This window comes from Amblyomma americanum, chromosome 7 (genome assembly GCF_052857255.1).
Source record: "Amblyomma americanum isolate KBUSLIRL-KWMA chromosome 7, ASM5285725v1, whole genome shotgun sequence".
NCBI lineage: Eukaryota > Metazoa > Arthropoda > Arachnida > Ixodida > Ixodidae > Amblyomma > Amblyomma americanum.
This window is the reverse complement of record NC_135503.1, coordinates 116,609,653-116,625,427: the sequence shown is the minus strand read 5'-3', so window position 1 is coordinate 116,625,427 and position 15,775 is coordinate 116,609,653. Positions and strand designations below refer to the sequence as shown.

General features: G+C 43.5%; 1 protein-coding gene across 1 annotated transcript; it reads right to left on the bottom strand.

Moving 5' to 3' along the window:
- Positions 1 to 1,238: 1,238 nt before the first annotated feature.
- Positions 1,239 to 15,347, bottom strand: LOC144098014 (uncharacterized). The gene is made up of 5 exons (XM_077630586.1): positions 15,252 to 15,347; positions 11,925 to 12,076; positions 8,999 to 9,090; positions 2,669 to 2,752; positions 1,239 to 1,378 (listed from the first exon to the last, which is right to left on the bottom strand). The coding sequence occupies exons 1-5, from the start codon at positions 15,345 to 15,347 to the stop codon at positions 1,239 to 1,241; spliced, it is 564 nt and encodes a 187-aa protein (XP_077486712.1).
- Between the last annotated feature and the right edge of the window lie 428 nt (positions 15,348 to 15,775).

The window sequence follows — 15,775 nt, the reverse complement described above, 5'->3', positions numbered from 1 at the left end:
TTTGGAAAAATATTTTACTCAGTTTTATAATGAACATATTCTTTTATACCCAAATATGCCTCTTCGGTGAAGATGCATTTGCTGACACATCTTGAGTGTCTGGCTTTTTAAGAGTTGCAGGTTTCTTCGGCAAACTCTAAATTTTTACCATCGGATTCGCTGGGTTCTTTGGCACACCTCAACCACTTTCTCACCCCGGAGAGGAACGCTGAGGTTTAATTTTTCTTTTGTGTTTGGGAGCCTCGAGATCCTTGCCTAGGTAAGAATGGCTGCTGAGGTTATCCGAGCCTCTTGAAAGCATTTTAGTAGCCGTTTCTTAAATATCTTGTGTTTGTAATCACTAAGTGGTACTTGCGTTTTAGGCACTCCACCACACATGATTTTTAACATTTCTCTAGGACTCTGCAGGAAAGCATTTCTTATACCTTGAGCTTGGCGCATGATGGCGTTAGTTGCCCTTTAGATAGCCTTACTACTGACTTCTCTTCGATAGCGCAAGATAACCTGAGTCGTTGCACAAGGAAGTCCCCATGCGTGCTGAGTTCACAAGTATTGATGTTGGACATTTATTAGATTAGAAAGTAGAAAGCACAAATAAATTTTAATTTATTGTTTTCGCGTTCAGTATTTATCAAACAGAATATATTCGTTGCTGGGAGAAAATAGCAGGCATCGATCTGGTAGGCTGCAGTTGTTACAGCAGTGCGTCGGCTCTTTTTTGGCCGTTCTGAAAGCACATCAGAAAAACGCCGATCAGTAGTGACTCGGCCAAATTCCACCCTCAATTCATTAAGTACTCCACCAATGTGACAACTTATCTTCGTGACCCAGCGTTTAAAGATGAGGATGTATAGGACATGAATAAATAAAAACGGCAGTTGGGAAGCGATACAATTCCAGAAGGGCATCTATTTTGTATACCACACAGTGTTTTTAGAACAGGATGAGCTCTCGTTAGATAATAAGTGTCATTTTCGTTTTCTTTTGCAATTCTGAAAAGTAACCAAGTGGATATGCTTGAATATTTTCCTCTATTTCATTCTTTTCTACTAGCGTCAACCACTGCTTCATAAAGGCCGAACTTGTTTTTTGCTTCAAATTTGACATCAGTCGTGTGCTCATTCAGCGGCTAATTTGTCACTGGCTCAGAGTCTTCTATTGCGACGATATCCGCATTTTGAAGCGCAAATAATTCGGGAACGAATGATATTCAGCACTAGATGCGAAAAGCACGTACATCACCAGGGGGCAACCTCTTCGGCCTTACAGATGTCCTTGCTGTAGAGAGGAGGTCCTACACCGCAGTGCTTAGAGAACTCGTCTAGGCACTTCTGGGGCAGCGAATCTTTCCTTGCTGCCGAGGCCCAGAGGATGCACGCTGATGTGGAATGAAAAAAGTACCCTTTAACAATTCTATATGCGTACAAATCATTGAACCAGAAATGTTTCCTTTGCAGTTTACGGAGAAAACCGCGGCTAAAGAGACCGCCTTCTTGTTGCTTTCGCTGCAGACACCTTTCAGACTGACGAGATGTAACTGATCTTTTGATGAAAACATCATTAGTTTTATAGAAGAATGACTCAACGACATCAACTGAGAATAAACAGCTCAACTGAAAAGTAAACATACAGGCCGTAAGCCAGGCTCTACGATCCGCAAGAAAAATTGGCCTGGGCTTCATTCCTGTTCACTTGTAAAAATGGCCTGCAGGGCTAATACTCGTTTTCCAGTTGTGCGTGTTTCCTAGCTTTTAAAATTGCAGCATATTGCAGCATACAGATCTTGCAGCATACAATCTTGCAGCATACAGATCTATGAAGAGAAGTCCATTCCAATATTTAATTCCTGTTCCTCTGAAATTTTATTTTCGAAGAAAACACGCATCAGAACCGAAACTATCTGATGGTGCAAAAATGGACTGTGGCTGAATCAGTGAATCAGGGGTCGTTGATGTGTTCAAATATTATGTGCTCAGGGACATAAAAAGCTCCGTAATCACCTATTTGTGATTGGCTATGTAGCCTACCTAGCCTCCGATGTCGGCAACGAAAAATCTGGTGACGCACCGCAGTCTACTTGCGAAAGTGGAGTGATGATTCCAGCCCATATAATTCGTTTTTGCGCCTTCTCTGTCTTCTCAACGCTCTGTTTTCGGTGATAGTTAGGTCTGTTTGCTTAGGATTTGGTAATACATAGAGACAAGATAGCCAAAGTATTTGTTCTGTGTCCTGGTAAGCTGATGTAAGCGCAGTATGAAGGAGTTTCCACGTTCTGTGCAGACAGTCTATTGAACGTTCGCTTTCGTGAATGCGGTATTTATGCGCATCATTAAACTCATGTAATGAATTATCCTTCCGGAGGCTAACGTGTCCTAATTTTGATACGAGTGCTACTAGCGCCAAATACATATATTGAATAGTAGGATTTTAAAAAAGAACACTCTGACGAACTCAGGAAACATGGGAAAACATGCTTAATTAGCGGGGCTGCCTGCAACCACCCCTAAAATTCTCCTGGCACATTTTCTTGTTTAGCACACCCTATTGGTGCCGCACGCAGTCAGCACTAGTCTATGCGAGCGGGTGAACCATTTCAGAAAATTTTCTTTGCAGCGCATACGAAGAGTAAGCCATTATTGTGAAAGTGCTGAGTGCACAGTGTACTCACTCTTTCCGTGGTACGGCGTGTCCAGGACTGCGCAAGTCTCATAGTCCGTGTAGTGGAATGTTCCAACCTCAGGTATTGCGTCCTCTGTAAGCACACAGAAGAGGTGGGCATTTGTTCGCCGCGGAAATCGTAAGTTAGGAAATCTAGTATACGTGGTTGGGCACACAAGGGCATTCCAGTGGAATTATAAAACCAAAATTCCTTTCAATAGGCTTTATATTGGGCATTTTGGCTCCTAGAAGTTATGCTTAAAGAGTAATCTAGAACCGTGTGGAGAATTAAGGTCCTAAAATTACTCTGTTAGTTCCATCCTTACGTTGTGAGTTACATCCTCACCTTCAGTTAGGTGATTGCGTCCTCACGCCGCATTGCCGTTTCACTTGTTTTTTAGGTAGGCGACGATGCGACCAATGTTGCCCAAAGCCATACCAGTTTCCTGCTTTCGATTCATAGCGATCCCACTTTTAGCGATCGCCGAGATCATTTTAACGCACAGGTTCTTCAAAAAAACCTAGTCTTCAAGACTGTGTCCTATGCCTGTCGTCAACGCAGAGTAATAAAATTTACCCGAGCTTAACCAGCGATAGAAAGCTGTGTTCATACGAATATCTGCGAAGACCATTGGCCTGATCTCTTCATGCTGCGTGGAAATTATTCAATTTTGTACTCATCTAGGTTTGCAAAGCTTGTCGAACGCGCGCCGAAAGTTACATTGCTTTTTCATGACTATAACCGTTTGAGCATCCAGTCGGGTAGGTGGATTAACCCTTTGAAACACTGCACTAATAAGCAATGTTTTAAGTCCGATAAATCCGATTAACAATCCAGATTTAGGTTCAACGGCTTTAACGTCCTAAAGCGACTCAGGCTATGAAGGACGCCGTAGTGAAGGGATTCGGATATTTCGTCCACCTGTGGTTCTTTACCGCGCACTGACATCGCACAGTACACGTGCCTCTAGAATTTAGCCTCCATCGAAGTTCGATTTCTACTACCGGGATGGAAACCGCGACTTTCGGGTCGGCAGCAATGTTCCATAACAAATGAGCCACTGCCGCGGCACGATCCACAATTTACATATCCTTTCTGAAATAACCGTGGAAATAAGTTTTGTGACATCTACAATGACTAGGGATATTTTTTGCACATTTTGGAACATTGCCGTTCCCCATTTACAGACCACTAATGACGTCTGTATCAGCCTTTATGCTCTCTACAGTGCAAATTTCATCTTCCTTTCTGGGGAAACCTTACACCTGCCTGCGACGTCTGCGAAAATTGTAGAGGGCTAATTTACAAGATTGCCATTATACTATAATAACGTTTTCGTTCACTGTGCCAGCTCTATCGCAGCTTGTGCTTCAAAGTCCGTGGTAGGCAGGAAGGCATTTGTTGAGCATTGCCTTCTTTAGAGCACAGCCATGAGACGCACTTGCAGCGACGACCCCCACACTGGTGTTGTGTGATCCCGTGCCCACCTTCTGAGCGTGCCTCACGCAGCCTTCATTATATTCGGGTGGAATACACGAAGGGGGGGTGCTTGACTGTAACTTGCATGCGCTCCGCCTTTCGCGTCCTGGAATCCTAGCTGTCATCGGGTGGGACGCGTGGTCGTCAAGCGCCCCAAACGCTTCGAAACGCCTTTCAGACGCACCACGCATCAGAGAGGAGGCTTCCCAAAAACATGGCCCAGGTCCCACATGCCTAGGATGCGCATTGTACGCTGCCCACGAACGTGCTGCCCTATAACTCCCGCAGATCTGTGTCGGCCCTCTTTATAGCAAGGATGGGACAGGGTTTACACCAGCAGAGTATCGCCTTTGAAATTTGCCACTGTCGAGCGCAAATGCATCAAGGAAGGATTGGATTAGAAAACATTTAATTCGTCAGAAAAGGCAGAATGCAGACGATCCGTGCTAGGTGGCTATCAGTCCACGGCTGACAGCGACCTGGGTAGCCCATTCAATGACCCGGGTTTGAACTCCCAAGTCTGAGCTGACCAACACGGCCTCCCACTGCTCGAGAGTAGGAACCTGTATTAGAGATTTCGGGGGCGGCTCCTCTTTACAATTCCGCAATAGGTGATCATAAGTGGCTAAATCACCACATAATGTACATGCAGGGATGTATTCACCGGGGTAGAATTTTGACAACAGGTAAGCCGTCATGAAGGATCGCGTCTGGAGTCGCCTCCAAGTGGTCTCCTGCTCCTTATTAAAGGCTTTATCTCGAGGAAAGAATATCCTCCTTGCAAGTTTAAAATGATTAGTAATATCGGGAAAAGATGATAGGCCGTCCTTCGAAAAACTTTCAGCAACGGCAGCGTCCCCTGCTCGGCTGACGAATCCTCGAGCTGTTATGTGTGCCGCTTCGTTACCAGGGTTCTTCGAGTGAGCCGGGACCCATATCAATTCAATAATTCTGTCTAAGTCTTTGGTTTGACCCAATATGCTCATTGCTGCCTGAGAAATTCTGCCCCTCGCATAATTGCGTATGGCAAATTTAGAGTCGCTGAGTATGGTAGTAGCTTCTGTGTTAATGATAGCAAGGGCGATTGTCGCCTCTTCTGCCGTTTCCGAGAATTTCGTTATGGTAGTGCCGGAGACTATCAGTTTACATTGCGTATCCACCGCCGTTAGTGCGAACACTTGTTTCTTGGCATATTCTGCGGCATCTACATATACTGCATGTTCATCTCGGTTGTATATGTTGTGTAGAGCTTTTTCGCTAGCCCTTCTCCCCTCGTGGTGAGCAGGATGCATATTCTTAGCTAGTGGCTTAACTCTTATTACCTTAGCGATGCATTTAGGTATCTCTGTTTTGGTATCTTGGGGTGGCAACTGTATGCCTAGTCCTAAACGATCAAGTATGGTTCTTCCTGCTTTGGTGCGGGAAAGCCGGCCTCTCTGCATTGTTAAGTGTGCCTCTGTAAGCTCGTCTAAGGTGTTGTGTACTCCCAAGCCCAGAAACCTTTCGGTGGAGGTACAGTTCGGTAGCCCTAATGCTACCTTGTATGCTGTTCTAAGCATAGACTCTACTTTGGCTTATTCACTACTGTCTAATTTTAAGTAGGGGAGTGCGTATACAAGCCTGCTTATTACAAATGCTTGTACTATTTTGCAAAGTTCTGTCTCCTTCACTCCCTTCCTTTTGCTTGCAATTCGTCTAATTAGTCTTACCGTCATATTGACGGTTGTCTGGAGTTTTTGTAGTGTTGCCTTGTTCTTCCGGTTCGACTGAAGGAAGAGTCCTAGGATTCTTATAGTTTGAACTTCCTTTACAGGGAGCCCTTCCACCCAGATTTTCAGTGGAGGCGGGGGGTTGTAATTTTTTGCTCGAGGGTCCCTTGGTTTGTATCTGATTAGAAATAATTCGGACTTGGAGGGCGAGCAGGTTAGCCCTGCTTTACCCGCCAGGTCTTGTATTATGTCTACAGCTTGTTGCAGGGTATCCTCTATCTGACCATCGCTGCCAGTTGTGGTCCATAAAGTGATATCATCTGCGTAGAATGTGTGTTGCAGCCCCGGGATGGCTGCTAATTTAGAAGGAATTTTAATTAGTGAGAGATTAAAAAGGAACCGTGACAGGACTGAGCCCAGTGGCGTTCCTTTACCTCCAAGTGAGATAGAGTCTGATTTAATCTCTCCCTCTGCTATCTCTGCCGTTCTGTTACTGAGAAATGACTTGATGTACTGGAAAATTCTCTCCCCTGGGTTGATGTACGAGAGATTCCTTAAGATAGCATCGTGCGTGACATTATTATCAAACGCCTTGTTCAAATCCAAGCCTAATATGGCTTTAGTTCCTCTGCTGCATTCCATGTCTATGATGTCTGCCTTGAGTTGCAGCATAACATTTTGGGTAGAAAGATTAGCCCTGAAGCCTAGCATGGAGTTAGGGACTAAGTTATTGTCCTCAGCGTATTCTTGTAGCCGATTGAGAATTATATGTTCCATTAACTTTCCTAAGCAAAATGTTAAAGAGATTGGGCGTAGATTCTCTATACACAATTTCTTGCCTGGCTTTGGAATGAATGTAATCTTTGCATGTTTCCATTCTTGTGGAATGTTTCCGTCTGTCCAGTATTTGTTCATGAGATCAGTGAGTGCTGTCACTGACCCTGCGTCCAAGTTTCTAAGTGATTTGTTAGTAACACCGTCAGGCCCGGCTGCAGACGTGGTGTGTAGTTGCCCCATGGCAAGCCACACTTCCGACTCCGTAATCTCTGCGTCCAAGTCCTCGTTTGGTGTTCCCTGATAGTTTGGCAGCGGTCCATCTGGGGTTGTGTTTAAGTATCGATCTCGTAGTTCCGTTAAGAACTCCTCTGTGGTGCCTTGATATTGATGCACTAATCCCATAAGTTGACCTCGTTTAGTTGATTTACCCTCTGTGGGGTCAAGAAGGTGCCTTAGCAGATGCCAAGTTTTCTTGCACTCGAGCTTGCCATTCATGCGGTCACAAATTTGCTCCCATTGTTTGTGTTGAAGCTCTAGAGTATATTTTTCAATTAGTCTCTGCAACTGTGCAATTCTCTTTTTAATATTTTTGTTGTGTTTGTTCCTCTTCCAGCGGTTTTGCAAGTTGAAATGTGCTTCCCCCATATGCAATAACCTAGAGTCAGTGACTTGTCCTTCTTCCATGCCGATTTCGGCTGTGGTAGCCTTAATGTCCATTTTTAGTGATTCCACCCAGTCCCCGAGATGTTCAATTACTGGGTCTGTGCTTTCATCTTTTTGTCTTTGTTCTCTTATTACCCTGAACTTGTCCCAGTCCGTAATTTTTACTTTGTTGAAGACTGATTTATGCTTTGCTGTCTCAAATGTGGTAGATATAATGTAATGGTCACTGCCTAGCGTGTGTCCTGTGTTATTCATGTTCGGTTTTGTATGTTCTTTGCCAGGGTTAGGTCTGGTGACGTGTCTTTACATATACTGTTACCTAGTCTCGTGATTTCTTGGGGGTTGTTCAGGACAGTTAGGCCTAGATTTTGGACCACTTGCCATGCCCTGCTGCCTTTGGGACCGGCTCTAGTGTACCCCATTCCGGGTGGGGTGCGTTAAAGTCCCCTGCTATTAATAGCTGGGCTTTAGTCGCTAGTTTCAAAGAAGGAGCATTCGCACAAAACTCACAGCTAGTGAACGGCGCAGGGCCATTAGTTTTTAATTTTTATTTCATGAAAGCTATTTGTTAATACTGTGTCCTGTTCGGTTCATGTTAATATTTTTTCCCTTTATGAAAAGACTCCACTAACCGTCGTCTATGGCAAGGCCCAAAATACGACTGCTTAACGGTAATAGTTTAGGTCTTCAAATAAGTAACTAAAAATAATATAATTTGGGGCGTTTTCCGAAATCATCATTAAGTATGCGGAAGAAAAACTTGAAAGAAGAGTATTTCGAAGGGAAAAATTTAACTTACTTATCTTGCAGCTTTGTGTCATTAGCTAGTAAAAGGTTATTTGTCAGGCCCCAAAAATTTGCAAACAACACGAAGAAAAACTGGAATCAATGTTTTCAACATACAATGCTATATTCAGGCAGATTATGCAGAAAGAAGGTCACACACAATAGGAAATCCATTTTACTGTATTACGGTCATATCCTCGCTTCGCTTCTGTATTGTAATAATTAGCAATGAGAAGACACGACGTCCTCATCCAGGTCCATACAAATTCCCACTCATAACTGCACGTATCTTCTCTCAAATAAAACTCAACCTAAGACTCTTACAGGGCACTGGTTCTTGCTCCCACATTCAATATAGGGCGATACTGAGTGATTTCAATCAGGAATAAATGTGTTGATGTGAATTCGGTGCCCTAATCAGAGCAGCAGATCATCCAAGAAAAGCAAGAGCCACACATTTCTGTAGTTTTTCAAAAACATAGTATAAATTAATGACAGGCGAGAACAACAGCTCCTCCGGCACGCTTGCTGGTGACGAATGGCGCTGTCTTGGCGGCTGATCAAGCAGCCGCATCGATATCAACATGAACAGTGATACCACCCTTACTAGGCGAGCTTTAACGAATATTTTTTAAACTTTCCTTGAATCGCTTCGGGGATATATTAGCTGATACCCTACATAACGCAAAAAGAATTCCGAGATATTTTGAAAATCCTTCACATCAAATGCTACTTAACGACCATGAAAGCGCAGTAAACCAGTGCTCTTTATTGTGGTCAGCTAGCATATGCTACGCCAGCTCGTATTCCCTTCATGCGTTTCTCATTTAGTCTTCGTATGTTACGCGTGGCTGCTACAAAGTAGCACCTTCCAGTGTGTCATATTTATGTGCGATATTGTGATATCTCAAACTTTACACAGTACGCTGACAAATCTGAAAGTTCTCACCCGATCCTTCCGTATACAAGAAAGTGTCGGGGCTTCTTCCGTCCGCGACATAAAACGCAATTGTCTTCCTGCAAGAATTAAAAAAATATGTTGAGGCAAGAGCCCTTTCCAACTGTCACCATCTGTGGTCACCTTTGTTTATTGGATATGAGTAGCAGGAAAAAGCTGCATTCCGAACTACAAGCTGTAACAAATTTCATTTTCATCGTATATTTAGAATCCAGATGTGGAGGTCTACAGTCTTGAAGGCTTCGTGTGCCATAAAGACAAACCCTGGTGCATGGCACGCGCTAGAAGTATCTTAAGATGCTGTGCATTTGTTTACGTCTTCAGAACACTCCAATAACCTCATTTTTTTTTAACCTGGAAAGATCAACTAACTCTCCTATTCATTGCGCACCATATACCTCCTGCCATTTCTGTGTTCAGGATCCTATCGTTGTAAACTGCCTCTGTGAGTGCCTCGCAGTATTTGTAGGAGATTCAGGAAGCACCTAAACGACCAGAATTTGCAACAATTTCTAATCACTTGGGTGGCTAATAAGGAGATATTCCTTTATTGTCAGTTAGAACTCTCGGCGGCACGCGTCCACTAGTATTCAAATAGCGCATCCGTGTCAATATTTTTATGATTTCCACTGCCTAAATTTTTAATTTTGTTTAATTTATAGCTTGCTGTGGCCCTTTTGACTTTTTATTATATTTGCACATTCTTTAACAATTGCGAGAGATTCGCTAGTGCAGTCTGTGCAAGTGTATTGTGCTGCTATGCGGGCATTATGTATGCGAAAGATAACCTAAACCACTATTACTTTCTGAAATTACCTCATGTGCTCTTATTTTAAGGGCACGAATAGGCTTAAAATTGAGCGTCGGAAACTTCAAAAACGGCAAAAGTTTTCGTTAATCCCGAATCGGCATCCTTGATTCTCTATAGTAGGTATTAAAACAGCACATTTGAAAGCTAGTTAAGGTAACTTTATTACGTATAACGCAAAGGAAATGCCATCGTGCGAATTTTTAGTGCAGCAAATACGGACGCAGTTTGTGTGTTTTATGATGTCGAAGTAGTAAATGAGACTTAGAAACGATACCATGAGCATCGGAGTCACTTTATAAATTCGCAACATGGGACAGCCAACTCGACGAGCTTTCAATGGCGCTTTTTTCATGCTCGATGTTTAAAATCGATTCAGTGGAAGCCGCGATCACTGCCTATGTCTAAATGATCCCCTCGTGTCCCTTTTCTTGTGTGCTCAATATTCATTCTGATTATCAACGTGGCAGCGTTAAGATAGCTCGTGTCGCAGATAAGCCGGTGTCGCCATCGTAACACGATGATCTCCAATAGGAAAAAAAAATTCGTTGAGATAGGAGGAAGCGAACTTAGGTCTTTCAGACTGCGAGGAGACCACGCGGTGAACAGGCTACGAAGGCTCTTTTTTTTCTTTGTTGCATGGAAGTACTCTTAGGTCGCTACCCTTAACACGCTACGAAGGCTAGTTGGTTCGAACTAAATACAAGTAGACCTTCTAAATGCGTTGCGATATTTGACTTGATCAAGTTTGTTTTGAGTACTGAATAATGTGGGAGCGGTACAACAAGTTGTCGCGTTCCAATCTTAAAGGCGAAACTTAAGCGTCCTCCAACTTTTTTTTCAAGCTTGGGCTCACATTCGATTTTAACAGCCGTAATTTTAGCAACATAACTTTGCGCTATAAAAGAACAGATTAGTTTCTCGATTAGTTCAGTCCAGTTAACCAGTAATCTTTTCATTGCATGGACATTTATATCCTGTCCGCCTTTCTGTGCAATCTTCGAGCACTGGCTGCACCGACGTTCCTTCCCCGCTTAAAAAAAAACATTCTGTATCGAACACATCACCCTGTGCGTAGATATACACTATCTGACTTAATGAACATTATTTTTACTGCTGTATCTGATTTATTTCAGCCTGCATGGCTTCTGGGCTGTTTGGTGGAATAAGACACGCAAGCTCTCTAAACTTTGAGCTTCAATCTTCAACATAAAACTAATATATAATTATGAAGTATTTCTTAAAGCGTATCATGTAGTTTTACTAACAATTTATGGGTCGCAGCAGAAAGCCATGCTGGACATTTTCATCATTTATAGCAAAGCGGTGACTATGTGGCTTTGATGTTCGGCTGGTGATCACATGTTCACGGGATGAAGTCAAGAGAGTGGACGCCACAATTAGGCGGAGGAAAAACAAAAGCGCATTGACTTTAGAGTGATGTCAGGCCTCGCGAAGGAACCATAGGTAGTCCAAGTTATTCCGACTAACTCCATGACAGCGTCCGTCCTATTCTCAATGCCCCTTTGCGACGTAAACCAAGCAGCTCGCTTTATTCTATGTGTTTACTAATATACTGAAGGCCAAGCCGCAGTAAAAACTAAACTTCCGGAACTGCGAAGAAGCTATTTTACTGCATTTTACAATAATTACGCTGCATTGCATGCTAGCTAAATTTTAGTTGAAAATGCAAAGCTAGTCTCGTTATGTATATTTGCATTCTTGAAGTTCCCAAATAAATACAGCTTTAACACTTGGAGTTTATTTATTGCAACAAACAAGCAATTTCAGTGAACAAGGCAGCGAGTTGGGAGCATTTTTCACTATTTATGCGAAGCCTGAACTAGGATGACCACGGAAAGGAGAAACATGGCAAACAAGCGCTTGTATCGTCGTTTTCCTTCCTCGCGCTTTCCTCTCAAGATGAAAGGCGCGTTTTTAACGTGGCGTTTGGCGAATATTAGCTTTAATTGCTTATGTGCAACAGGGTCCAGCACAAGGCCTAGCAGTCACCGAGAACTCCTAAGCAGACTGGACAATGCATTATCTCCGATGACGCCTTGTTGTTTGAAAGTAGAAACTCACTTGGGATTATTGTGATGGCCTCTTAGAAGCCAGATATATTCGCCTTTCTTGGCGTCTTTGTCAAACCATGCTCTCTTAGCCGTCAGGCATTCGTATATGCTGTCGTTATTAATATCAGAAATGGCAACGGCGAACGGAAACTTTTCGAATATCTGCGTGAGAGAGAAAAGTACACATGTAATACAATGTAGAAATGCAATGTTCGAATTTAGATAAATGCAGTTATGCTGTACCAATTGATAATCGAGGGCGACTAACGGAGAACCAATGCTGAGATGTGTGAGTGGTTCTCAGCCAAAGCAAATTTTTGCAACCATTTCATAAATTATTAACACTGCGAGATATTTTAATGTGAATCATCGCCTTGTATTCCCAGAGCAACCACTAGTATTGAAGATTTACTGACAATTACTGCTCGGTAATACCCTGAAAAGACGAGTGCATTGACGAACTCTCTCTCACTATGTAAAGATAGTGAAGAAGACCAGAGAACACTCAGCTTTCCGCATCGAACAAGTGCATGCTGTTATGTTTTCTGTAATGACAACGGACGGCCGCAGTCAGTCAACGGTCTGCTCTATAAGATTTGATCTACCGTGCGTGCACGCCTAGTATATCTTCTAGGGCTAAGCACTAATCAGCGCAACATCGCATAATACCGACATTTGGCAAGTTGCATAACGTTTATGATGACTTATTGATAATGTCTCGTTTGCGCTCTAATACATCAAGACCTCTAAACATCAACTACTTGGGGTGCTTAGGATATATGGCACTAAACCTTAATTCCTGATTGCAGAGCTACTTCTTCCACATAATAACCAAAGTTATTCTCTGGAAACACAGAAAGCCTAGGCTACACTCTGACATCAGGAATACTTGCATGTTAACCGTAACTGATAGTTCCTAAGGTTATCACGTCGTCGGTTTGGTTGCATTGGGGGAATAATTTTATCTGGGCTTGGAATTATTTCCAGCGACTTATAATTGCGATGAACGCAAATGTAGAATATGTACATTACCGCCGTCGTGTTGGGCAGTGCAATCAACTTATCGGAGACAATCACGAGAGCCGATGTCGGTGAACTTAAAATTTTATCTCGCCTAAAAAAAACAAGACTGACAAAAACTGTTCAGCGTAATTACAGTCGTATTAGCAATGTAACGAGCCAAATTTGTATTTTCACTTGGACCATGTCAGTATGGAGTTGAAAGCTTAATACGTGGCTAATCGCACCTACAATTTCAAAGAGCGGTCACATGGAGTGAAAAAGCTTTCCAATATGTATGGCAAGAAATTACTTTGGACACTGCGACAGCATCATATATTTTTTGTAAGAAATCGAGGAGAGCCGGGGGAAGTCTCTGGTGCGGTTGGTGAGAAATGATTGTTGTGAGAGCTTGACCTCGAGCTTGGCACCGCATCCTATTATCGCCGCATTGTAAACTCCAGTGTCGCTCGCTTAGCTTCTGCACCAGCAACGTGTACGGCTGCCTTCGCAAACTGTGCGTGCCGCACCCTAAAGCTAGTATTGGCGGCATAGTACATCCTAATTGTTTGGTGCGGCGTAACGGGCGTATATTTTCCTATCTAGAATACGTTTCGGAAAACACGGTAGCGGCGGTAATTTTCATGATGCCACTCTTGCCTCTTTATTTAATTGTGGTATCCAAAACTATGTGTTCTCTCACGCAGTCACTACGAGCACTCTAAAAAGAGCACCATTTGAGTCACTGTGCAAATACAGTTCCTATGGTCATGTGGTCATGCAACATTCAATATGCAACACGTTAGGCGCGCAGACGCTGAGGTTGCCGAGGGCTCTAATGCGTCAAACGGCGAACTAGGTAGTTTCCGCTATCATTTTCTCGAGCGCAGCTGGGAGTGATAGCGAAGATTCGTTTTTGGTGAATGCCTACTCGGACAAAATTTCCGCTTCTGAAGGCATTCGATACGCTTCATGTTCTTCCGTGGTTTCCCTGGAACCGAAGCTAAAAGTAAACAAATATGTATTAATTCAATTGATCTTCAACTCACCACAACACGTAGGCAACGTGTGAAGGAACCCTATAAAACGTTGCACTATTCCACCCTTAAGATTGGACGCTCGACAGTGGTAGCCGCTTCCTTACATTGTCAGTTATCAGCGCTGACGCGATTCCTACGGACTATTTCGTATACGGGGTTAAAGCAATTTGTTGACGATGGTAAAGCCGCTAACATGTCACTAAAGTGTTAAACACGCAAAAGCGGCAGCTCTGTTTACCGTGCAGCAAGACGTTCGCATTTGCTCCTGTAGATCGCTTTCGACGTGACAACAAGAGCAAAATTTATCTTTGGTCTCTTGCACTCTGAGCACCACTTGGTGAGGTAAAGTGTTTTCCACCTTTCTCACTCCTAAACAAAGCCTAAGGGTGGATACCACGGTTTACAAACGCGAATTAAAGTTTAATATGATGAAAGGCGGAGAGCATATGCGATTATCTTGTACGTTCGACAGTGGTGAAAAATAATTTGACCTCACGACTACTCGAAAGCCCACGCGCACTTGGTTGATAACGAAAAAGGTATGGGATTCTGTATAGTGGTTCAGGATATGTCACCACATATATTATTTCTGTTCAGGCGCAAACTGAACGCAAAACGCAAAAGTATGACCACTTGCGATAGCCGTTTTTCGCAATTTTTATTTTGCTCATTCATTTTTGCTTGCCCCAAGACTGGAAATGGCGCATCGGCTGTACGGACCACGCTAGGTCTCCGTTACCAATGTATTCCCCTCACCCAGTGCCGTAAGCGGCAACGAAGCTGTCTGAGTGAGCCAGCCAAATCGGGTGTCTGGTGAACGTACACTGCCGGCGATGAAAGAGAAACGACAATCTGCAAGAACAGAAACTTACCTTTCCACCTGATTCTTGATGACATAACGCCAAAAAGGAACGTGGAACTTGCCATAGGGGCTGATGGCCATGTACACTACAAGCTGACAACGTTAGGGTGAGTTTTTCTATTTTTGTTTTCATAAATTCCGTTGCTTTAGTCTCAAGGAGCGTAGTTCTACCTTGCAACAATAATGCTGCAGTATGTGATAGCGAAGACAGCTAGCAGTGAAGAGTAGGGCGCCGTAAAGGAAGTCTTCCTGAACCGTTAAATCATTTGTTCAATCTGTAAGACCTATTGAAACACTGGAACTGTATTTTATAAGAAACGAGATGCATCGTGAATAGGTGACAGTACTTCCGCTCCTTACGACAGCACTCAAGAGCAACCAAGGCAATTTTAACACTTGCTGCATTCCTACCACCAGCGCCTTTCCCGGACATTACCTCGAAGCTGTCCGGAACCTCGCTGGCTTCATCAGCCACCGCCAGCGACAGCTGCAGGGCGACACCAAGGATGAGAGCGAAGCAAATACGCTGCATAGTTCGCTCGACGAGTTGCAGTGGCCGGACGAAGTGGGCAACTTTTTGCCGAACATCTCTATATATTCTCTTTCTTTACCGGATAGCATCTGCTGCTCAGTTGCCGTCAAGGCACCAATAAATCGTACTCAGAGCGGTCCAGCTGCAACGTGTAATGGACATGAATTCAATGGCCTCAACGGAGCGTCCAACAATTTGTCCATCATATCGTGCAGCCGGATTCAATCAAACACGTATTAGTGCACGTGGATACCTCAATAGGCGGATCATTGTTTTTGATGCCACGGGTCCGACATACGTCCCTTGTTCAATTTGCAACGAGGCGTGTGCAGCGATCCCGAAGCACTTGTATTCAATTGTAAAATAAGGAAAAATATAAAGCTTCGATAAAAAACTTGGCAGTGGCTTAGCTCGGTTATGCCAGGATA